The 25,675-nt window shown below is 29.4% G+C and overlaps 1 protein-coding gene across 7 annotated transcripts in view; it reads left to right on the top strand.

Annotated features, from left to right (window-relative positions):
• Nucleotides 1-25,675, top strand: part of LOC145295851 (uncharacterized) — a 423,706-nt gene that overhangs the window by 253,386 nt on the left and 144,645 nt on the right. For 5 of the 7 annotated variants that reach the window (XM_080141576.1, XM_080141573.1, XM_080141575.1 and 2 more), the window contains 4 exons: nt 7,908-8,011; nt 10,275-10,357; nt 16,436-16,599; nt 20,523-21,391. In XM_080141576.1, the coding sequence (XP_079997702.1) occupies nt 7,908-8,011; nt 10,275-10,357; nt 16,436-16,599; nt 20,523-21,391 (1,220 nt within the window). The remainder of the gene's footprint in view (nt 1-7,907; nt 8,012-10,274; nt 10,358-16,435; nt 16,600-20,522; nt 21,392-25,675) is intronic. The other 2 variants (XM_080141574.1, XM_080141571.1) reach the window with 1 other exon arrangement.

The following is a 25,675-nucleotide window of genomic DNA, read 5'->3' as shown; positions in this document are numbered from 1 at the left end:
TAGTAATTTTTTTCATTTCATTTTAATGAAAATAATTATTTTTGCTAGTAAATTACAATTTACTTTAAAATGAAATAAATTAATAACTTGAAAAAAAAAAAAGAAAATTTTATAATTGTTTATGAATGTAAATATTAGAGTCGTTCCAAAAATAATGCATGTTATTTATTTGTTTTGTTTTTTTAACTAAATAAAAAAAATTATGAAGACTGGAGTTGTACCATGAAAAACGAGTGATCTTTTGTGCTCCAAATTTTTTCTATATATTAAGCATCATTCTTAATGCACTTTTGCCAATGATGGGATGGTAGCTTTTTTTCAGTCATCACCTCATCATTCGCAAAAGTTTTCCTTTATGCTTATGAAACATGGACCCTTATACTATAAGTTATAGTAGAATTAAAGGCCTCAGAAATGAGATGCTTCAGAAGACTGGCATCTTTTACAAAGACCACATAGCCAACGAGGAAATCAAAAACAGAATAAAGCAAGCCATTGGTCCTTATGAAGATCTTCTCACCACAATCAGGAGGCACAAACTAAAATGGTTCGGCCACGTAACAAGAGGAGAGCGGCTTGCCAAGACAGTGGTCCAGGGGATAATAAGATGAGGAAGAAAGAGATGAAGACAGAAGAAGAGATGGGAAGACAACATCACAAAATGGATAGGATTGAAGATGAGCGAGATGGTCAAATGTGTGGAGGACATAAAAAAAATAGGAGGCATTACTTTAGGAATGCCTTTTATATAAATCCATTTAAAGATAGATATTAAAAGCATTAGTAAAAATATTAAAATAAATCAATTCTCAATATTTCAGATTAACAAAAAAAGTATTTTATATGATATTTGAGAAAGAAAACATGGTTTTGGTAATAGAAAAAAACTTCAAAACTCCATCAGATTTTTTCGCTGCAGGCTACAACATGGTTGTCTTTCAATGTTTGTCATAAACCATTTCATGATCTCTCCATTAGTTACAATCATTTCATATTACATCTCTCTCATTGACCCTTATCTTTTACTAGTACTACTAGAGCAGGCTGTCTGAAGACATTGGCTTCCTGAGACGTAATGCACCTAACATTGATGTTTTTTTTTTTTTTTTGTTTTTCTACTTCCTTTTGCAAAACTTAATTATGTTCTGTAAAACCAAAACCAAAAACCCACCTTTTCCTTCTTCCCATTACCCCTTTCTCTTTCTATCTCCCCCACTTTCTGGCGACTTCAAAACAACAAATATATTCTATTAAAAAACTTTTCTTCAAAATCTTTGGATTCGACATTAAATAATCTGAAAAGGGTTGATATGCCGTAAAACAAAAACAACCAACCCACTTTCTGACTGGTTTCCTTACTTATATACTTATATACCAAACATTGATACTGTAAACCTTTTCCCAAAACTAAAAAAAGAAAAAAAGTCTATTATAAAACAACCAAACCAAACACTATAAACTAGCGATTGGAGATACAAAGATCTTGAAGAATAAAAACCTACAAAATAACTGGATGCAACATGAATAATATTTCCAAAATGACTGGATTCGGCATTAAATAACCCGAAAAAGGTTGATATGCCGTAAAACAACCAAGCCAAACTCTACAAATAAATATTTGAAGATATAAAGAACTTGAAGCATAAAAATTGTTTCCAAAATAACTGGATTCGGCATTAAATAACATGAAAAGGGTTGATGTGCCGTAAAGCAAAACAACCGAACTTCATTTTGAATGGCTTTTTACCTTGATCAGTGTTGATTCCTTATTTTAAAAAATCAAAGAAATATCTCCAAGATGTTAGTGATTACAGGAAATAATGAAAAACAGATAAAAATATTTTTATTATAATCTGGCTTAAAGTTTGTTAAACAACTTTTGAAGAGAAAAAATATGTAAGAATTAGAAAAAAAAATAGTTTTAATTCAATAACACATATTTACAATGTCACCTGCTGCAAAAAAAGTAACTGAAAAAAAAAAATTTTTCAGTTTCATTTTATATCATTGCCTTTTTTTTTTTTTTTTTTTTTTTTTTTTTTTTACAAAGGCATCACCACATTATCAAGGCCCAGAGGCCACTCAAGGATAAGGGTTAAAGAGTGTACAGTAGAAATTGGTCAATATAGTAATCATTAGTAATGAAAATTTGGTAAATTTAATAACTTATATGGAACGGCTCATCAAGAACTTATTTACTTTAGACTTGAACACATCCATATTGTAGTCAGCCGGAAAGCAGGAAAACGGAAGACAATTCCACAGGCGTGCAGTTCTAAGAAAGAAGCTTTGTTCATGGAATCTACGTTTAGGTTTAGGCACAGATAAAGAGTGGGGGAAATTATTGATAGTGTTTACAGCTAGACGAGTGTTTCTTGTGAAAGTTTGGCGAGGGGGGACCATAGATTGAAGCTCAGTTGAACACTTTCCATGAAAATAACGATACATCAGAGACAAACTCGCAACATCTCTTCTGTGAGATAGAGGTTACAAGGAGGAGAAAAGGACATCTCCTACGAGGCTACGAAGTCTATTTTGAACTCTATCAAGGCAGGACAAGTCCTTTCTAGCAGCTCCTGCCCAGATGTGGCAACAGTATTCCATCCTTGGACATACCTGGCTCTTATATAGGTAGAGAATAGCATCAGCAGTGAGATATCTACTGGATCGATAGAAAGATCCCACCATTTTTCCAGCGGCCTTGGCAACAGATTTGATATACGTGTTCCATTTAAGATCAGGAGTAATGGACAAGCCCAGAAGCTTGTCAAAACTTGAGGCCTCCTGAAGACGAGAGCCATTCATTTCAATTGATGACAAATGTGGATTAGAATGTTGATGATGTAAAGAGAGAAGCTTGGTTTTAGATGCATTAAAAGTAACCAGCCACTCCTTTCCCCATTGTACTACGTGCTCAAGATCAGAGGAGAGAGAATTGGAGAGAACTTGGTCGTTTACTGTCTTAGATGTGCTACCATAAATGGTAGTGTCGTCAGCATAAATGTCTACAAATGATGTAAGGATATGATTTGGAAGATCATTAATGTAGATCAGGAAAAGAGTTGGGCCCAGGATGGATCCCTGAGGGACACCGGCATTAATACTGTGAGCTTCTGATTTTTGCCCCTCAACTACTACTCTTATGAACCTATCAGAAAGAAATGATTTAATAATTGAGAAGACTTTTCCAGCTATACCATAGCTAGCGATCTTATGAAGTAAACCTTTATGCCATACCCTATCAAAGGCTTTAGATATGTCAAGAGCAATTGCCCTAGAAAGATTGCCACCGTCGAGAGATTTGCTAATCCTATGCGATATAACTGTAAGGACATCTGCTGTAGATCTAGCAGAACGGAAACCATATTGAGTGTCACTAAGAAGGTTATTTTTGTTGAGATGTTTGATTACTTCTGTATTTAACACAGATTCTAGCAACTTACTCATGACGCACAGGAGACTTATTGGCCTGTACTGAGAGGGGGATGAGCGATCACCTGAATTCTTAAATACAGGGCATACTTTCAGCTATTGTTGTAACCTGTTGCCAGACATAGGTCTTTTTGTAGCAACATCATGATTTTTTTTTTTTTTAAGTTTTATTTTATTTATTTTATTTTTTTTCAATCAAAATATGAAACAATTTTTTTTTTATATATTAAAAGAATGGTATTACAATAAAAAAAAATGGGGTGAACATTGTATGGAAAATATATCAGTTAATGCTATGTTAAATATTGTTTTTTAATCAATCATTTTTTTCAATAACAATCTAGAGCATAATATATGAAATTCCCTCCCTGTTTCACTGACTGTACCAATATGTAGAAATTTAAATGTAATGTGAATAAACATCTCACTGCCCCCTATAATTATGGCCCCTAATTCTCAGTAACCCCTTACATATCAATATGCAATATAGAAAATATATCTCATCTGGAGTGAAGTAAAGTATTAACAGGCTGAAATATGGGAAGATGTTTGAGCTAAGCTATTACAACAAAATGGTCACTCATAATACATATCTATATTCATAAAATCAAATATGGCACGATAAAATGTCTCCTTGTAGGTGGTGAATCTAAGGAGTTTTTTTTCCTTCTCTGAAGAGTGCCTACATCTATTTATCTATAAAAGTGAAATTGTCTGTATGTGTACATTTCCCTACCAAACTACTTTGTCAATTTTCAGTCTACAGACTCGAAATTTGACATAAGGGGTATTGAGATTTGGGGAAAATTTTGTAATCGGTTTTCGACCATAAATTTGGCTGTCAAAGGTCAACAATTTAATCTTTGAAAACTCTATGAAACTCCTCTGCTAATTTTGGGTCTAAACACTTGAAATCATAGATGTAGGTTACTTGGACATGGATCTAACTTTTTAATTTGATTTGAGCCCAAAACAATGTTAAGGGGTCAAAATTGGGGTCAAAGTAAAAAAAATGTAACTTCTGCGGTTTCTGCCAAATTACTCCAGCTAAGTTTTGGTTTAAACATTTAAAGTTTGACATAAAGTGTATTCAGACATAGGGCAAGCGTTTTAATTTGTTTTTAGCTAAAAATTTGGTTACCAAGGGGTCAAAGCTCAAAATATTTTACCTTTGTAGTCTCTAGCAAACTATTCTATCAATTTTGGATCTAAACATTGGAAATTTTACATAAAGGGTATTCGGACATGCAGCAAGCTTTTTAATCAGTTTTTGGGCAAAAATTTGGTTGGCAAGAGGTCAAAGTTTACAGAGTTGACCTTTGCAAATTACCAAACTCCTCTCCCAATTTTGGGTCTAAACACTTGAAATTTTACATCTAGGTTACCAAACTTTATATATATATATATATATATATATACACACACGCACACGCACATAAAGTTATTAACAGTACATAAGGCCTGAGCAAAGCTGGGCTGAACTGCTAGTACTCTATAATAATTAAGAGTTTTTTTGTTAATTTCTATTGCGATTTTGCAAACTTTAAAACATTTTCATTTCCTTTTATTAACATTTTTCCTGCACCATATTGTTTTTATTCCAACGGGGGCAAAAATCTAACTGTTTTTTTTTTTTTTTTTCGAGGAACACATTCTCAGAGTTGTTTTGTGAATTTCTGCTATTCATTGATTTTAGCGTCTATGTTCAAAATTATTAATACAATAAACAGTAAACAATAGAAAAAAAACGTTGCTTCCATTCATTTTAGCAACTTTGACCATCCGTAACATTTACTACACAATTAAGTTAGACACAAAATGATGACGTCGCCAACACTGTGTAAAACGTTGACGATTTTACATAAGAATTTGGAGATGCCTATTTAGCAGAAACTGAAATATCACATGCCAAATGCAACAACAAAAATGTTTAAATCAACAGAGTTGTTTTGGAGAGCGTCTGGAAATTTATTAAAATTTAATATTTAATCACCAGGAATTTAAATTTTCGGATTTCATTAAAAAAAAAAAAAAATTCAGCAGTATTCAATCAAAACGATTAACATTTTAACTTTTACGGCTGGCCTATTTATTTATTTTTAGAGTTATCTTTCCTTCAATTAGTTTAGACTGTTAGAGTTAACTGCCCTTGGATTGTATTTACAAATTTTGGCCAAATTTATTTTACAATTTTTCTAATGTAACGATTTTATAAGCATTTAATTTTTTTTTTTCTATTTTAATAAGACGTAATTAACTAATAAAAAAAAACATCCTAAATAGATTTTAAGTTGGTTCTTTGATATAAGAGCGTGTGAAATAAAGGAATGTTTTCCTTCAGTTTAAGAGCACTAATGAACTATAATACTAGACTTTAAATGACTATACTGGATAAACATATTTCGGTGCTCCGATATTATACAAACGAAAAAATAATGAATTTCAAATGAAACAAATGGTGCTTATGTAATAGTAACATATCCAAAAATTACGAAAAACGATGCAGTAGAAAAATAATTTTTAGTAAAAAAAGAAATTTGTGAAAGGAAGCGAAATGAGTAAGCATAATTTATGCTTACTTAAGAGATAAGTTGACGGGGGGGGGGGTGATAATTAACTTGTGCTGTTTACGTCATGTGACTAATGCAATTCAAAATGCTGGACAAAATTTATTCCTCATATAAGCTTTATCAAAAACAGGTTTTCATTAATAATTATTTTTCTATTTTATTGTTTTCTGTAATTTTTAGATATTTTACTATTTTCTGTTGCAAATAGTAACATATCTATATTTGTTTTACTTAAAATTCAATATTTTTTCGTTTTTATAATGTAGAAGCACCCTTATTTCATTTTGACTTCCACTTTCTGTTTAGCAGTAATCTAACTGGTGTACATAGAGGGGAAGTCTCTTCTGATTAACACTTACGTAATTTCAGTTTAATTTTTAAAATCTGCATAAAAATATTTTTTAAATTGGTCTTTACTTTAAAATGCTTGTTTTTAATGATTTTATTTTTAATAAAATATTATCAAAATATATTTTTTAGTTTTTATTTATTTTTTCAGAATTGTCTCATAAAATTTACATAACAAGTAATCTTTGCATTTAAATGATTCTTTTTAATATCTTCTGATCTTTATATTAAAATGCTGCTTTTGAAGATTACATGAAAAATAGCCTTTATTTTTAAATTTTTCATTAAGTATCATAAAAAACATATACAACAAAGAATATTATTGGAAAAAATTATTTTAATTCGCTGACATGCAGAAACTCTTGTGGATAACTATGAAAAATTATTTTCAAAGGAAGATTAAAAAGATATTTTAATTATAACATTTTATTAAAGATAAAACCATTTGAAAAAGTATTTTCAAGTAAAAATTTTTCATGCTGAGTTTTCAAATTAAACTCAACTTGCATGAGTATTAATTAGAAGAGACTTTTCTTCAGTTTACACAGCAATATTTTTGCTAAACAGAAGGTGGAAGTCAAAATTAAATAATTTTATTTAACATAATCCTTTAAACTTTAATTCAAGCCAGAAATCATTTTCTTATTCACCAGTTTAAGGGTTTGAAAATTAATTTCGAATTTGGAAGGAGTACAATCAAAACAATCTTTACAGATTCCATGGTCAGAATACAAACAAAATGTCTGACATTTTTAACTTTTAATAGTCAAAAAATTGGATTCATTGAAATTCAAAAGTGTTTTTTAAAGATTTTAAATTGGCAAATAAGTAATTTCTGGTTCGGATTCAAGTTTAAAAATAGTAAAATTTTATTATTCTTCCAAACCTGCTGCATAATTGCAGGGTTTAGTTCAATGGATACCATTACAGACTATGGAATCTACTGAGATCAAATCTGATCAGGTCTATTGTTTAATCACATACTATTGTTGATAAGGTTATTAACCAAAATATCCCCCCCCCACACACACACATACTAAGCATGGGTAAAACAATGACTTCTTCATTTAATCTTGTACAATCATTGTTGAGTTTATCTGGTCATTTGGTTAAGATCAGGGTGTAGTACCTGCGCTGTTCTCAGTTTTCAGAAATTGAAATGGTCTTTAATTTGTTTTCAGTCCAGAGCTCCCCATTTTGAAGATCTGGATTGTCTCCATTAAACCTAACTTTGCTTTAATGAAGAGTTGAGTAAAGGATGAACGTTGTGTTTCAACATTACATGATCCAAAGGAATTTGATAGAAATTGTAAAACGGACAAACTAAACCTAAACCAAAGAAAGGCTGTATTTTTTTATGCCTACCTTTTTGTATAAAAATTTCAACAAATAAAAATACCTTTGAAAGGAAATTTTTTTTTTTTTTTCATTGAAAACACAAAAATTATTCCAGAATCGAAGAACTATGTTAATCAATTTTGTCAAAAATAATTGATTATTATTCACAAAATGTTTTCTTCTGTGTTAATATATTGGTAATATTTTGTTGCTTTTCAGCTTTTATGCTGGAAGTTGATCCTGAAAAGCGCCCTGATATTTACCAAGTTTCTTATGTCACATTCTTGATTCAGGGTAAGGATTGTCCAGTGCCCAACATGAATGTAAGTATTATTAGAGTTATGTTTGAATATTGCTCTTTACAAAAAGGTCTGCTGTTTTTGCTTATAGGTCTGATATCCAGATAAGCACTTTAAAGTGGAACTGCTAAGCTGTGAAAATATTAATAAGTGTTGTATAAAGAACAAATGAAAAAAATATGAGACGGTTACTTTTTATTTATTGTTTTTTGTGTGTCTTATACCATTAGGTTAAGGAAGAGATCCATGCACTGTCTTAAACTAATGATGAAAGAATTTATTGGAAAACAATTCTTTTATAAAAAAAAAAAAAAAAGTGAGCATCAATGTCCATGATGTTCTGTGAACAATCTGAAAAATTTTCAATTTAGAAGTTTTAAGTTCAATTTTTCCAGTAAAAACTGAAGGATTAGTACTTTAACCAAATCTAAAAGGTCATTGCAGGTCATCAACAATGATGCTCTTTATCTTAAAGAAAAGATGTTGGTTTTTAATAAATCCTCACTTTAATCATTACTTTAACAGTTTTTCTCAAATCTAATGTTTATAAAGTAAGAATGAGTTATCCTCCTTCGATGTAGCCTTGTTTTTCAAATATGATTATAATGATATATGATCATTGTTGTAATGGTATGAGAAAGGAATTGGTAGTAATTTCGATTTGTAGCGGTTGTTCACCAAAGAAGGAAGTCAGTGAAACGTAACAAAAAAAAAATGGAACATTTAGAAAGAAATGGAACAAAAAAGAACATTGTCTGTCAAGACCTGCTGTATTGAAGGAATAAATTCAATATTGTCTCTTACAGTGTAATTTTATTTGTATTGAATTATGTAACAAAGTATTACTTTCTAAGTATTTATTAATTCTTATTCATTTGTCTCAGTTCTATATGAAAAATACAATTGACACTATTTTTAGAAAAATATTTGAAGTATTTTATTAGTTTTTCTTGTCCAAAATAAACTAAGTTTTTTGCGTTATCTAAAAAAAAAAACAGCTTTATCAAAACATTTGTTGATTAATATATTTCTCATTCTATGCTAGTAAATATAAACACTATTATAGTTTTAGCTTCAGATACAGATATCAAATGTATAGTAGTCATAGAATGTAATGCTGTCTACAATTTAAACAACCTATCCCTCCCGTTTTGTAAAATAGGCTTAACCTATTCATAATCATATCTTTTGTATTATTTTAGTCTTAGCCTAAAGTTATATTTTGCTGACTTGTTATTTTCATTACTACTACTACTACTACTACTATTTTGACAAGTAGTTTGATTCTTGAAATCTTGGAGATAAATTTTGAAATCAAAAACATTGTTTACAATGTTTTTCATTGAATTGTCTTCAACATTAATATTTATATGTCCTTTTGCATCCAAGTGTATTGTTCAAGTAAAATGTTTTTTCCTATAATTAATTTCATTATTACAACAATTCATTGGTGCTAAGTGTTTGATTAAGAATTATATAGAAAAGTTATCACATTAGCAAGGAGGGGGTGAAGCCTCACGATGTGAAGTAAAACATCAGTAACAGAGCTGCACTGGAGAATACGACGTTTGAAAGAGGCAGATCAGTAAACCTAGTATAGATGTTATCATGTCCCACAAATTGCTTATGCCATGCTATGCACAAGGAAATATTCATTAATTTAAAAGTAGACATTGAAATAACCAGTTCATCTGATTTATGTACATAAAAAGACATCATAATGCAGAAATAATCATTAATCATGTTAAAATCCTGGAAAAGTATTAAATGAATGGAAAAGTATTAATGTGAAGAAGACTAGAAACCACATCATCTGAAACCATTAAAATTTATCAACTTTGATAGGTGCTGTCAAACAAAGAAAAAAAAAACGATACAAATTATAATTACTCATAAAATTTCAAAGTAAAATTAATTTTTCTGAAGTTAATTTATTTTTCTTTTCTTTTTTTTCTTTCTCTTTTTCTTTCTATTTCTCCTTTTGTCTCTTTTTTAGCAAAATAAATAACTTCTGGCATGAAACCTTATTGTGAGAATTAAATTTTGCCGTTTTTATTAGAAGTTCATTTAATTGGAGCTTATTGTGACTCAGATATTTGTAATCACAGCATAATCCTCATCATATTTGGTTTAGCGTCTGTTTTACATGTTGGCATATCTTGGATGGCACAAAAATTATTAAGACTATAAAACTATCAAAACGAATGATTTTTTTTTTTTTTTTTTTTCAGACTTCTGTTTACATTTTTTTTTTAATGTTTCTTCGCTTTTTTTTGTTTTTTTTTAGTCTTCGTCAAATCCTGACATAACGAAATTACCTTGTCCATTAACTGAACAAGAAATGAAGCAAGTGAAGACAACAACCTTCAAGTAACTATTAACTTTATTTTAATTTTGATTTTAATAATTCTATTTTGTGTCAAACAAATGATTTCCTGATGTTCCTTTAAAATGATTAAAAAAATACGCCTTTTTAATTTTATTTTTGGTTGTATAATTAGTAATACAAACTTGTAGGTGAAAAGTCAAAAATTTTTGAGGCAAAATACTTTCAGTAAAATGTTTTGAGGCAAAATACTTTCAGTAAAATGTCTAATGGTTCAGCGTAACAATGCTTAGATGTGTTTTATCAAAAGACAAATTTTTAATTTCATGCAATCTCTATGAAATGATTTGATCAAATATTGTGTGTGTAAATACGAATAAGTGATTTGTAAAATTAAAGAATATGATTTATAATTTAATGTAATAAATAAATTTAAGTTTCAAAGTTTTAATTTGGTAATTTGCAGGGTTCATGTAAATAGTAAATAAAAAAAAAAAAGCAGTTATTATTTAATAGCAAAATAAAAGCTGCTATAACACTAATTTTAGTACATTTAGCTATGACTGAGAGGGGGGGGGCTTGCTTGGGCATAAAATACGCTTAAATATGATATTTTAATTTGTCCAGATTTTGTATATATTATTATAGAGTTGTGATTTTAAAAGTTAAAAAAAAAAGTATTTAAATGCTATTAGCTAGGATCGAAAAAGAAACTGTAGCATTCAAAGCTGGTGACATTACCACTGTGCCAACCTGCAATGCATATAAACTGATTTAAAATTAAAAATGAACTAAAATGAATGTGTAAAATGTTTAACAATTTTTTTTTACCTATTTTTGATCCCTTAAAAACAATTTTAACCAGCTAACGACCCATAATAGAACGGCCTGTAAAAAAAAAATACAATCATTTGAGGTCTGTAGCATTGCTCTGCGACTTTTAGTTTTGGAGGGGATAGTTTGAAAATATGGAAACAGACAGACATATAGCTGTTTATATATTAGATTTAATTTTTTGATAATGTTCAATATTTACTTCAAAATAGTATTCAGGGGAAACCATTTAGATTTGTATATAATTTTCTGTTCAAATAGGGCTTGAATAAATGTTCAACAGACAAATAATTGGAAAATAAACAAATACAGCAAATATTTGGTATACAATAATTTCTAAAATAGTTTGGAATATTTTATTTTATATTTTAGAGGATTCCAAAACGTTTCTTCTTCAGCATGCCTCCTAACATCAAAATACGAAATCAAGCAAAAAAAAAAAAAAAATCCTCTTTTACTATTTGAAATATATATATACTAGTGTCGGGGCAATTACTTGGAATCGGGAATTTTTATTTGATTTTGTTTTTTGTTAATTCTACTGCTGGTAGTGATAAAATAGTTATTGATTTAAACTTCCAGTAAATCTATAGATTACACCATCACAAATGTGTTTTTACGTTTTAGAATATATATGTACATTTAAGATGTGTTTTTACAGTAATCAGGACAAAATAACTCTTTTATAGTTAAATATTTAAAGATTTATAAAGAATCCGAATTGGTAATTGTATCAGAGTCTGGAATAATATTGGAATCGTCCCATCACTAATGTATACCCAGTTATTATAAAATACTGAACTTAGTATATACAGTGTATCACAAATGTGAGTACACCCCTCACATTTTTGTAGATATTTAAGTATATCTCTTAATTGGATAACCCTTACAAAATGACACTTTGACACAATGAAAAGTAGTTTGTGTGCAACTTATATAACAGGATTAATTTATTTCCCTCTCAAAATAATTCAAAATATAACCATTAAAAGCTAAACACTTACCAATAAAAGTGAGTACACCCTTAGGGGAAGTTAATATTAACATATGTCAGCTGTCAATATTTTGTGTGGTTACCATCATCACTCAGAACTGCCTTTACTCTTTTGGGCATAAAATTTACCAGAGCTTCACAAGTAGCCACTAGTATGGACTTACACTTCTTCATGACAACGTCACAGAGCTGGCGGATATTTTAGACTTTGCACACCTCCACCATCTATTTAAGGAATCCCCCCAAAAAGTTCGATTGGGTTCAAGTCTGGACACATGCTTGGCCAGTTCATCACCTTTACCCTCAGCCTCTTCAGTAAAGCAGTGGTCGTCTGGGAGTTGTTTGGAGTCATTGTCATGTAGACGCATTACTCTGCAACTCTTGGGCATAAAGTTTACCAGAGCTGCACACAGACTATTTTTCATTGTGGCAAAGTCTCATTTTGTCCCATGAAGAGATATACTTAAATATCTGCAGAAATATGAGGGGTGTACTCATTTCTGTGATAGACTAATTTTATACATTTATAATATCAATAATAATAATAATATGTGGTATTTTAAATACAAAATAAAACAAGATACAGCTGAAAATACTGCAGTATTAAAATAATGTTAAGTGGAAATAAAGAAAATCAATAAGTGAAAATATATAAAGGATTGTATATTACAATAAATGAAATAAAAGGATTGTATATTACAATAAATTAAATAAAAGGATTGTATATTACAATAAATTAAATAAAAGGATTGTATATTACAATAAATGAAATAAAAGGATTGTATATTATAATAAATGAAATAAAAGGATTGTATATTATAATAAATTAAATAAAAGGATTGTATATTATAATAAATTAAATAAAAGGATTGTATATTATAATAAATTAAATAAAAGGATTGTATATTACAATAAATTAAATAAAAGGATTGTATATTACAATAAATTAAATAAAATGATTATATATTATAATAAATTAAATAAAAGGATTGTATATTACAATAAATTAAATAAAAGGATTGTATATTACAATAAATAAAATAAAAGGATTGTATATTACAATAAATTAAATAAAAGAATTGTATATTACAATAAATTAAATAAAAGGATTGTATATTACAATAAATTAAATAAAAGGATTGTATATTACAATAAATTAAATAAAAGGATTGTATATTACAATAAATTAAATAAAAGGATTGTATATTATAATAAATTAAATAAAAGGATCTTATATTACAATAAATGAAATAAAAGGATTGTATATTACAATAAATTAAATAAAAGGATTGTATATTACAATAAATTAAATAAAAGGATTGTATATTACAATAAATTAAATAAAAGGATTGTATATTATAATAAATTAAATAAAAGGATTGTATATTATAATAAATTAAATAAAATGATTATATATTATAATAAATTAAATAAAATGATTATATATTATAATAAATTAAATAAAAGGATTGTATATTACAATAAATTAAATAAAAGGATTGTATATTACAATAAATAAAATAAAAGGATTGTATATTACAATAAATTAAATAAAAGAATTGTATATTACAATAAATTAAATAAAAGGATTGTATATTACAATAAATTAAATAAAAGGATTGTATATTACAATAAATTAAATAAAAGGATTGTATATTACAATAAATTAAATAAAAGGATTGTATATTATAATAAATTAAATAAAAGGATTGTATATTACAATAAATGAAATAAAAGGATTGTATATTACAATAAATTAAATAAAAGGATTGTATATTACAATAAATTAAATAAAAGGATTGTATATTATAATAAATGAAATAAAAGGATTGTATATTACAATAAATTAAATAAAAGGATTGTATATTACAATAAATGAAATAAAAGGATTGTATATTACAATAAATTAAATAAAAGGATTGTATATTACAATAAATGAAATAAAAGGATTGTATATTACAATAAATTAAATAAAAGGATTGTATATTACAATAAATTAAATAAAAGGATTGTATATTATAATAAATTAAATAAAAGGATTGTATATTACAATAAATGAAATAAAAGGATTGTATATTACAATAAATAAAATAAAAGGATTGTATATTACAATAAATGAAATAAAAGGATTGTATATTACAATAAATGAAATAAAAGGATTGTATATTACAATAAATGAAATAAAAGGATTGTATATTACAATAAATGAAATAAAAGGATTGTATATTACAATAAATTAAATAAAAGGATTGTATATTATAATAAATTAAATAAAAGGATTGTATATTACAATAAATGAAATAAAAGAATTGTATATTACAATAAATTAAATAAAAGGATTGTATATTACAATAAATTAAATAAAAGGATTGTATATTATAATAAATTAAATAAAAGGATTGTATATTACAATAAATTAAATAAAAGGATTGTATATTACAATAAATGAAATAAAAGGATTGTATATTACAATAAATGAAATAAAAGGATTGTATATTACAATAAATTAAATAAAAGAATTGTATATTACAATAAATTAAATAAAAGGATTGTATATTACAATAAATGAAATAAAATGATTGTATATTACAATAAATGAAATAAAATGATTGTATATTACAATAAATGAAATAAAATGATTGTATATTACAATAAATGAAATAAAAGGATTGTATATTACAATAAATGAAATAAAAGGATTGTATATTACAATAAATGAAATAAAAGGATTGTATATTACAATAAATGAAATAAAAGGATTGTATATTACAATAAATGAAATAAAAGGATTGTATATTACAATAAATGAAATAAAAGGATTGTATATTACAATAAATGAAATAAAAGGATTGTATATTACAATAAATGAAATAAAAGGATTGTATATTACAATAAATGAAATAAAAGGATTGTATATTACAATAAATGAAATAAAAGGATTGTATATTACAATAAATGAAATAAAAGGATTGTATATTACAATAAATGAAATAAAAGGATTGTATATTACAATAAATGAAATAAAAGGATTGTATATTACAATAAATGAAATAAAAGGATTGTATATTACAATAAATGAAATAAAAGGATTGTATATTACAATAAATGAAATAAAAGGATTGTATATTACAATAAATGAAATAAAAGGATTGTATATTACAATAAATGAAATAAAAGGATTGTATATTACAATAAATGAAATAAAAGGATTGTATATTACAATAAATGAAATAAAAGGATTGTATATTACAATAAATGAAATAAAAGGATTGTATATTACAATAAATGAAATAAAAGGATTGTATATTACAATAAATGAAATAAAAGGATTGTATATTACAATAAATGAAATAAAAGGATTGTATATTACAATAAATGAAATAAAAGGATTGTATATTACAATAAATTAAATAAAAGGATTGTATATTACAATAAATGAAATAAAAGGATTGTATATTACAATAAATGAAATAAAAGGATTGTATATTACAATAAATGAAATAAAAGGATTGTATAGTACAATAAAAAAGTAATAATTCGGCATCATAATAAAGATAATAGTAATTTTAATATTTAATGTAATATGATAATTATAATCAACAACAAAAACAGAATTAATAGATAATTATAAAATATAATGGAATGTAAGTAAATAATTAGAAAAATAAATTTATAAAATAAGAAAAATAAAATAGGAGCAAAAAAGAAAAATTATATAAAAGATTAAAATGAAAATAAGATTTAAATTTTAACATTTTAATTAAAATTAAACATTAAATCTTCAGTAAATTAAATATAATTATAATGAAATGGAAAATATACTGAAATTATTTAGAAAAAAAGTAAATAAAATAATTAGTTAAAATAGTTATGAAATATATCATATATGTAATGAATATTAAGACATATACAGAAAAACCAATAATGCTTTTGTTTTTTTAAACAAAATAGCAAAGCAATTAAGCATGAAATCTTAAGGTACATAGTTTGTTAATTATGTATAAATCGTTTGTATCAAATCTCCAGTGTAACGGGGAAACAAACATTGCTGTTTTGATCATAAGTGTGTTGAGGATATTGTTACATCAAGTACTAGTAAGCTTTAATATCCAAATACGTTTTTATAATATGAAAGTTATGTTTTGAGGAATTGGGAATGGATTATGAACTCTCTCATGAGTAATTTAGGAGCTGATGAGTTAAATAAAAATGTTAAAGCATTTTTTTTTTTTTCATAAATATTTTCTTTGCTGTGTCATTAAATGTTTAAACATGCTGTTCTTTATCATTTTAGAACTGTTACAACTCCAACGATTGAGACGACAACTGTTACGCCTCGACAAAGACCCAAAGGACAAGCCATGCCGCAAAGCGGTGCCCTTGGTCTGCCTGTCCACACGTCGGTTACATCTAGGAAACGTCCAGGTACTACTAACCCATTAACCACGCCGCAAGGAGGTGAGTTGGTTATCACTGCTCACCATAATAACAAAACATTCATATGACCCTTATCTTTGAATTCTACAACTATGAAATGGGTAGCACAAACACTTTTTCTAAAATGTTTAAAGATTCAACTACACATTTGACTTCCACTTGTAATTATTTTATTATTATTTAAAATTACACTAATTTAAAAAAATACATACCTGCCACAGAATGAAGATTTCGTATTTCAAAAATCACGTAAATTGACCAAGTATTTTTTGAGAAAATAAAATTTTATGACTAGCCAGATGGGACAGTCAGTAGGTGCCATATTTTGTTTAGGTAGCATTAAAATTCAAAGGTAGATAACTCAGTTCGACTAACAAGATTTATCTATTTCTCCATGAATAAGAGATCATCAATAGCTTCCAAAAATACTTAATCATTAAAAATTGTAAAATTTGATTTTCTTCAATAAAAACAGCAGTACTTATAAAGTTTAATCAAGACATTAAAAAATGAAAATATTGGGGGGGAAAAAGTTATATTGTACATACCAGTTATGGAATGAAGTTCTCAAAAAAAATTTGATCAAGTAGTTTTTTGTTTTTTTTTTGGGGGGGGGGGGGTTACAGTGGAAAAGCATGTTTTTATGACAGCACGCTGAAGGTAGCCATGTTTAGATTTGTTTTAGAACACTCTACGGGGAAATAACTCAGTCTAAAGCACCGACACACCAATCCTCATGTTAAATAATAGCTTTTCTTTTAAAAAATCGAAACATGGCTACCTTTTGATAGGTATCATAACATTGTTTTTTCACTGTAAAAAAAAAAAAAACTACTTGATCAAATTAAGTGAATTTTTTTTTTTAGATAACTTTATTCCATAACGGATACGTACAATATAACTTTTTTTTCCAATATTTTCTTTTTTTTTTTTTTTTTTTTTTTTTTGTAATGTTTGATGAACTGTACAAGTACTAAAAAAATCTATTAGATGAATTTACTCAATGCTTGAAATATAAAATCTTCGTTCCATGATGAGTACGTACAACATAAAGATTTTTCAGTTATAGTTGACTAACATACTTTCTAATTTTTTGGCGGAGCATTATGCAAGTGGTGACAAGGCAAATCAGTTCCTTCACTTTTATTGTTCTTCAGTATTTCTACTGCAAAGAGATTTATTGAGCTAAAATATAAGAAAAGGATATTATTGAAAAGTATACAATAAAAATTAATAAAATTATGCAAATAAAAATAACACTAATAAATTAGTCGTTATTTGCACTTTTAATAAAATTAAAAAAATTAGTTTGAAATATATGCTTATGAAATTAGAATAATAAAGAAAAGAAATATCGGACAAACGTAATAAGAGTACATACACAGGGGAGATATAGGTGTGAGAGAAAAAAATTGTGAAGGAACTGATTTGCTTTGTCACAGCTTCTAATAGAATTACGCCAGAAGTTAGGAAGTACATTAGCTGACTATAACCGATTTTTCTATATTTTAAAAAAAAGTGTAATTGTAAATATGCACCCACTATTTGTTACTAGCAATTGCCCTTGATGTAGTGAAATAATTATAGTTTTTATTTGTTTGCACATTTTCAAACTTGAAGTAGATAACTCCTATTATATTATTTACGTTTGAATGAATTATTCCCCTACCTGATTTTTAGTTTTAGGTGATTATTTGCAAATGTTTCATATTAACATATCTCACAGGGCCGGTCTAAGTTATCTGTTATATAAAGGGAACCTGTCTGTGTGTTTCTTTGTATATATGTTTATATTTTCATTAAAAAGTAGAAAACTATGAATCAAAGATCCACAAAGTTTATACTTTCTTGATCTACACTGTCCTGGATGAATATCTACAATTCAGAAAAAAAATATTTTCATTTAAAAGTAATAGCTATAGTAAATGAATTACATTATTACTTTTTTTATCAATTCATTAAAACGAGAGAGAGGAAAGGGTTGTGTGAAGTTGAGAGAAACGGTTTGGAAGAAGGACGAAAAAGTGAATAAGAGAGAAGGAAAGATAGAAGTTTTAATCTAAAGATGTTACAGTATTTAACTTTTGTTTTTTATAGCCCCGAACAATGCTGGGTAACCTTACTAGTTATTTAATAAATTGTAGCTAAATACATTGTTACCAATAACATGGTACATCTATAATAAATGAAAATTGGTTAGTCAGAAGCAAAGTTTGATTTGTTGGTTTAAATTCTAATTGGGTTCGAAATTCAAAATAACTTTATACTTTAGAATTTATTTTTATTATTATTTTAAAGAAGATGGATATGTTTTTTTTAGATTTTGTGAATTTTTTATTTTCTTGTGTTGACAAAATCTGGAAAAAAAAGACCACTAACCTAAAATCAAGATACTAGGAACACTCGGCTTGTCAGTTTGTGTCATTAACCACTATCAGCTTCCTGTTATTGTTTTTAAATAATTTAAGTTTATTTAATCTTATTTTAGATGTGTCCACATATTTCTAAATGAGGCTTTATCCATTGGTTTGTCACGCTTAAGTTTGAAATACTAATTTTCTCACTAAATCTGCAGATTCAATTGACACGTCTTAAAAATGGATTCATTTTTGTTGACACTATTTTATTTATTCTAGTCGTGTATTAGTCTATTATTCTCATCTCGGTTGTTATTTTCGTAATTTTTCGGCTGACCTAACTACTGACCGCCTTCAAATTCATCTTTTCAAACATAGAAATCTTTGTGTATTCATTCTTTTTGCAGACTTTTATGCTCATCTTTTGTTTCACCACATTTCGGCCAACTCATCCTCTGGCCTTTTTCAGTAGATTGAACACGATGGGATAGGAATGCTGAGTTGTGTAACTGTATCCCTCATAATTACTGCCTTCCATAGTTGTTGTCTTACCACATTTTGTTCAACTAATCTTGTGTCCTGCTTGAGTAGATCAAAACCATTATCTTCACAAATTGTGAAGCCTCATCTCAAAGGATTTCAAATATATATATATATATATATATATATATATATATATATATCTGTATGATAGGAATCTTTGTGATTTAGTGTGGGTTAATTTTTTAAATTAGCTTTTATCTATCTTACACCAGTTACTAAGATAATAAATATATTAAAAAAATATTTATATGAAGTTTAAAAATAGCATCTTGTTAATGGGAATTAGGGATAGCTATTTATGAGAATAGCATGTTTATCAGTAGTCCCTTAGTTTTGTAAATTATATTTTGAAGAACCTGTAGAACCAATATTGCGAAAGAGGGTCATGAGAAATTGATGATTGAGAGATGAGTGATTTGTTCACTTAATATTGAATTAAGAACAATTAAAACAATTTATTTTCAAACATAATTAAATCCTAGAACTAAGGTATATGCTACCATGTATTTTGTGTTATTAAAGTATATAGGAAAAATGATTAGCTCATATTTGGTATAATGTTATATTATTTGCTTAGCGGACCAGGAATGAAGATGTTCTATTCATCCTTTTCTTGGAATTAGGATATTTTCTAAGGTGATTACGATTTCTACATTAAACTTTATTTTATTTGAAGAGGATGTTGTAGTTTGCTTGAAGCATTGTCTGTTAGTGTACAAAGAGTTGTTTGAAGGCTATGGAAATGCAGTTTTGAAGAAAAACACTGATGGGTACGAGACAAGGTGAACAGAATGACAATTTTGAAAGATTTTCAATTACAAATTATTTATTTACCAAATCAGGATGGTATTAAATGCTGAGGTATATTTTATTTAACTAAATGACAAGAAAGAAATAGTCGCAAGATACATTTGAATAAGTTGAATAAGTAAGATTAAAAAGAATGATAGATGAAAGTAAATAAAAATAATTTGTTAAATTTTACTTTAAAAAAATAAATTTTTGTAAAATCAAATTTGTCTTCTTTTTTTATTATTCACCCAGAGTTGCCACAGACATCACCAGCTTCGAATGCTGTGTCCCCAATGCAACCATTTCCTCAACAAGGGGCTGCACCTCCAACACCATCTTCGATAGCAACCTCGCAAACAGCCCCGGTCGTGCATCCATTTGATCCGCGGCATCACGCAGCTGGACAAACAACTTCTTTGTCTTATAACCAAGGCCAAGGACCACCAGTGCAACAGCAGCCAGCGCAACAGGCACCACAGCAGCAGGTGTCAACCCAACCCCAACCCTTATCCCAGCCCACATCGACACCCCAACTCCCAAGTTCTGTTAATACGGCTGGTATGAACCCTTTACAAAACCAACCGCTATACATGCAACAACAGATGCATACTGTGTACAAATTACAACAGCCGCAAATGACGCCCGTCTCTCAGGTATTGCCTCACCCACAGCAAATAATTCCCGCTGTCGGACCTCCTGGGGGACAGGCCCAGTTTGCTGCCCCGGCATCTCTTCCGCATCAACCACCGCAAGCACAACAACAAAAAAATAACCAACAACTCTCAAGCAAACGGCAAGTGACCCCTCCAACCTCAATGCAAAATCAATTCTGTGCCTCTGGCCTTCCCCCGGTGACAATGACTAGGGGCCAGTCTCAGTCTAGTATGATGAACACTGATGGTGGTGCTTACACTGCACCCCCTACTGATCTGCTACTTTCTGATAAATCTCCTGTGATTAACCGTCCAGTGACACACCTGCTGCCACTGGATGCAGGTGGGGGAGCTTCTGGCAAACCAAAGGCTGTCGAACTCCCTCTTAATTTGACACACCCGGCCAAGGATCCCCATCCGGCAGCTGAGCATCCTGTGAGAAATGCTGGAAAACCAACAACTGCTAAGGTTTTTATCTCTATTTTTCAATGTGATTGCAAGTATTTGCATGAATATATGATTCTTTCTTTTTAAGGAACTCTTCACAATTGAAGTTTAGAAAAAACCAAAACCATATGCCTATAAGTAAGTCTGTTGCTTTTCAAAACAATTTTCTTAAATAATAATCCAATCATTGTGTACAGTGCTTAGCATGTGCGCTACAACTTATCAGAAGTGCATTTTGTTTTTACAAGAGAGAAACCACTTATCAAGGCCTGTAGGCCAGTTGAGGATAAGGCTTTATAAGTGTACGGTGGTTACCGAAACAACACCGTAGTGATTGCTAGTGATGGAAATTAAGTAGAATTTGATTATTTAACCCTTTATGGCCTGGTTGAACTAATTCGTTCAGTTGTAAATATATAAATATAACAACATAAATGAAGTAGGAAGTGATTCAAACACGCCTTATACGTATTAGTTCAGTATCTGGATAGATGCCAGATACCTCCAGATTGTAACTGCCCATTGCTTACATCCAGTATGCCGCCATCTAAAATTAACAATAAATATTTTTTTAATCATCTACATCATAATTCAGGTCATAAAAGGTTAAGGGAACAGCTCAACAAAAACTTGTTGATATTGGATTTTAAGACCACCATAATACAGTTGGCTGGAAACAGGTCAGTGGAACAGTTCTACAGGCAAGTAGTTCTAGGATAGAAGATTTATTCATGGAATCTGCATTTAGATTTAGGCACAGATAGAGAGTGAGGTAAATATTGATAGTGGTTGTAGCTAGATGAGTGTTTTTTTTTTGTTTGTTTTTTTTTTGTGAAAGTCTGGCATGTATAATCAGGGTTCGCACAAGCTTGAAAAGTTCTGGAATTTTAACTTTTGCCTTAAAAAGGCTCATTCCTATTATTACCTCGAAAAATTCTTGAAAATATGGAAAATGTATGGAAAATATCTTGAAATGTCTTGAAAATTCTATTCTTTATGCCCAGTATAAATTTATGTCAAAATATTAAAAATAAAATCGAAATAAATACTATTAAATTATTTTTTAAGCATTAATAAAAATACCATTAAAATATTTTTAAATATTAAAAATAAAATCAAAATACATTGTTTTTAAATTACATCATATTATTGTGGTGTAAGAATTACATCCCTTCATCATAAAAACTATCTGTTTTTCTTATAACATCAGGTAGTTTCGGGCCAAGATCAAAGTGTAGTATCGGTTCCAGCAGATACTGCAAGCAAAGACCAGATGTGGGGGCAACCCCACATGCCTTACCTTTAACCAGCTCCCATTTCCCACCTCTCGGGAGCTGGTCCCCTTTTTCCCTTCCCCCTCCCTTCACTCCTCACATTAAAAATCGGCCTTGTGCCTAATTTGCTCGGTGGGGGAGCAAATAAATACCATCTGTTCTGATGCTACACTTCAATTTTTTGTTCTTAGTTAGTGGAGGAGAAATTCTTCACGACTGAGACAATTTTTATTTTTGTTCCTTTTCCCACATTAAAAAAAGATCCTGATATCTAACTCTTGTGGGGAGGAAAATTAAATAGGAATATCAGATAGTTTCATGACAAAGGGTGATAACGCTTGCATCCACAATGCCGGAAATTCAAAATTTAAAAGTAAAACGAACACAGCGTTTACTGATATATAACGGGGGAAAAAATAACATTTAATCGCACTTGATTGTCCAAATGTCAGGGAATATGAATATGCTTGTCGACAAGCATATTGTTTTCTATGTAAATGAAAATTACTTTTTTTCTGCTGTCAATTAAGTTTTTTTGTTTATCATACAGGGTGGAACAATAAAATTGTCATCATAGAAAAGATGACATGATTCCATTTCCATTTGATGAAAACTGGTTTTCTTTTTTTGTTGCAGACCATCTACTAGTTGGCCAGTTGTGTACAAATCCCAAGAGCGATAGGAGCCTTCTCTCATGTCTGAAAGTGACACAATGTTCAACAAGCAAGATCAGAGATGCACTGCTTTACAACTCCTGCTCTACCGATCCAAATTATGACAACAGGATCATTGCCAGCACCCTCAAAATGTATCGTTGGACTGCCACAAATGATAGGGATGTGCCCAAGGTGATGAAAACAAAGTTTCTGGCCACGCTTATGGTCTTTGGTGTGGTTCAACTGAAGGCCACATCATGCCACCTCACATCTTCAAAGTCGGCTTGAAACTCAACAGCAAAGTGCACCTGCATATGCTGAATAGTGAGGTGATCCCCTAGTGCAATCAGGTAGCTGCTGGTAGACCCTAGGTTTGACAGCAGAATTCAGCACTGGCTCACAAGTCCAAAGAAACCCAAACATTGGCTTCAGAAGGAGTGCTGCGACTTTGTACTCTTCTCTCACTGGCCCCCCCTTCCTCCTCAGACCTGAATCCGCTGGACTGCTTGGTTTCATCATACGTCAAGAACATCACCAACATGACCACCCACAACACCAAAGCTAGCTTGATTGCCGTCATCCGTCGAGTATTCATTGAGCTCCTGCTGGCGCTTGTGGAAAGGGCATGCTCCCTATTCCAGACCCAGTGATTGAGGCTGAAGGCAGCTACATTAAATAGATGTCAGCTCTACTACATAATCAAGTTACCGGAATTGATTTTTTTCAAGAAAAGTTTTAAAATAAAGCGTTAGTGTTATTTTCTTTTATCATTCCATCCTGTATTGATGTTTTGAAAACTTGAACTTTTTCTAGAGAACGCCTTGAAAAGTCCTTGAAATTTAACTTAAAATAATCCCTTGTTTCACTGTCATTTTTGAGCAATTAGCCTTCCTAATATTTCTGATATTTTGTCAAACTGAAAAGTTTGTATAAAAAAAATAATTACCCTAGGTTTAAGTGACAAACCCACCTAAAAGTGGCTTCCTTGAACATGTTGTACCACTAACCACCATCTGAGTAACAAGTGCTCCTCCTCCTGAAAAACCCTGCTACTCTGACCCTAGGTACGAGTGACACCCCCCTCCTAAAAACCTTTAACTCTACCACTCAGTCAGAGTGGCAAGACCCACCCAACAAAACCCCTCTTAAAACCACGATGCCCAGGTGTGGTGTTTAGAGGTGTGTGTGTTGGGGGGGGGTAATCAAAACATAAGAATAAGCGAAGTAAATATTTTTAAATATTAAATTATTAAATATTTTATATTAAAAAAAATGTTAAAACTTAAAAAAATCAAAAAAAAAAAAAAAAAAACTAATGTAAGGCAAACGAACGATGTTAAATGTAAAAATCGGAAAAACAAAAAAAAGAAAACACAAATGTGATGGAGAAAGAAAACAGAAAAAATCTGAAAAATAAAAACAAAAAAAAAACGTGGAAAATGGCTTAAATAACCCTGTTTCAATATTAAAATTAAAAAAATCGAAAAAAGAAACCTCACACCATGATTCGAACTTACAACCTTTAGATAATGACGCCGCCCTCTAAACAACTGAGCCAAGACGACATTGATGAAACTGAGTTGCTTTTTTTTTAATATTTAAACTAAATCATGTTCCAACGTCATGCGTAGAAGCAAACTTGTCATGAGAGGACAGTTTTTGCTACACCCTCCTTGTACAAAACTGATGATTTTAGGGTGAAGGAATTGTTTTTGGCCAATTTTTCGATATTTGTCGGGCGAAGGTTCGAGCTTTTATATGATACCAAATTTGTTAAGTTTTGTTCTGTCTGTCAAAAGTTTTAGGTGGACATACAAACATACATACTAACAGACGTTTGAGATTTATATATATAGATTATTTTGAAAATAATTGTTTTTTTCTGTCAAGTATTTCAGGGTGTTCACATGTAATTGCCTAAAATGGTAAAATCTTAGGTGTTAATCTATAATAATAGCAAACAGTTTGCCCTGTATTTAAGAATTCAGGTGATAAGTCATCTCCCTCTCAGTACAGACCAATAAGTCTCCTGTGTGTTATGAGTAAGTTGCTGGAATCCATATTAAATAGAGAAATAGTCAACCACCTCAGCAGGAATAACCTTCTTAGTGACACACAATATGGTTTCCGCTCTGCAAGATCTACCGCAGATGTGCTGATGGTTATATCCCACAGGATTAGTGAATCTCTTGACAAAGGCTTCCTTTCTAGGGCAATTGCTCTTGACATATCAAAGGCCTTCGACAAGGTATGGCAGAAGGGTCTACTTCACAAGATTTCCAGCAACGGTATAACTGAAAATGTTTTCTCAGTCATTAAATCATTTCTCTCCGATAGGCTCATAAGAGTAGTGGTAGATGGACAAAAATCGGAGG

This window comes from Euprymna scolopes, chromosome 16, assembly GCF_053919585.1.
Source record: "Euprymna scolopes isolate OS-2025 chromosome 16, ASM5391958v1, whole genome shotgun sequence".
Taxonomy (NCBI): Eukaryota; Metazoa; Mollusca; class Cephalopoda; order Sepiida; family Sepiolidae; genus Euprymna; species Euprymna scolopes.
The sequence above is the reverse complement of the archived record's forward strand: the minus strand, read 5'-3'. Positions and strand labels throughout refer to the sequence as shown.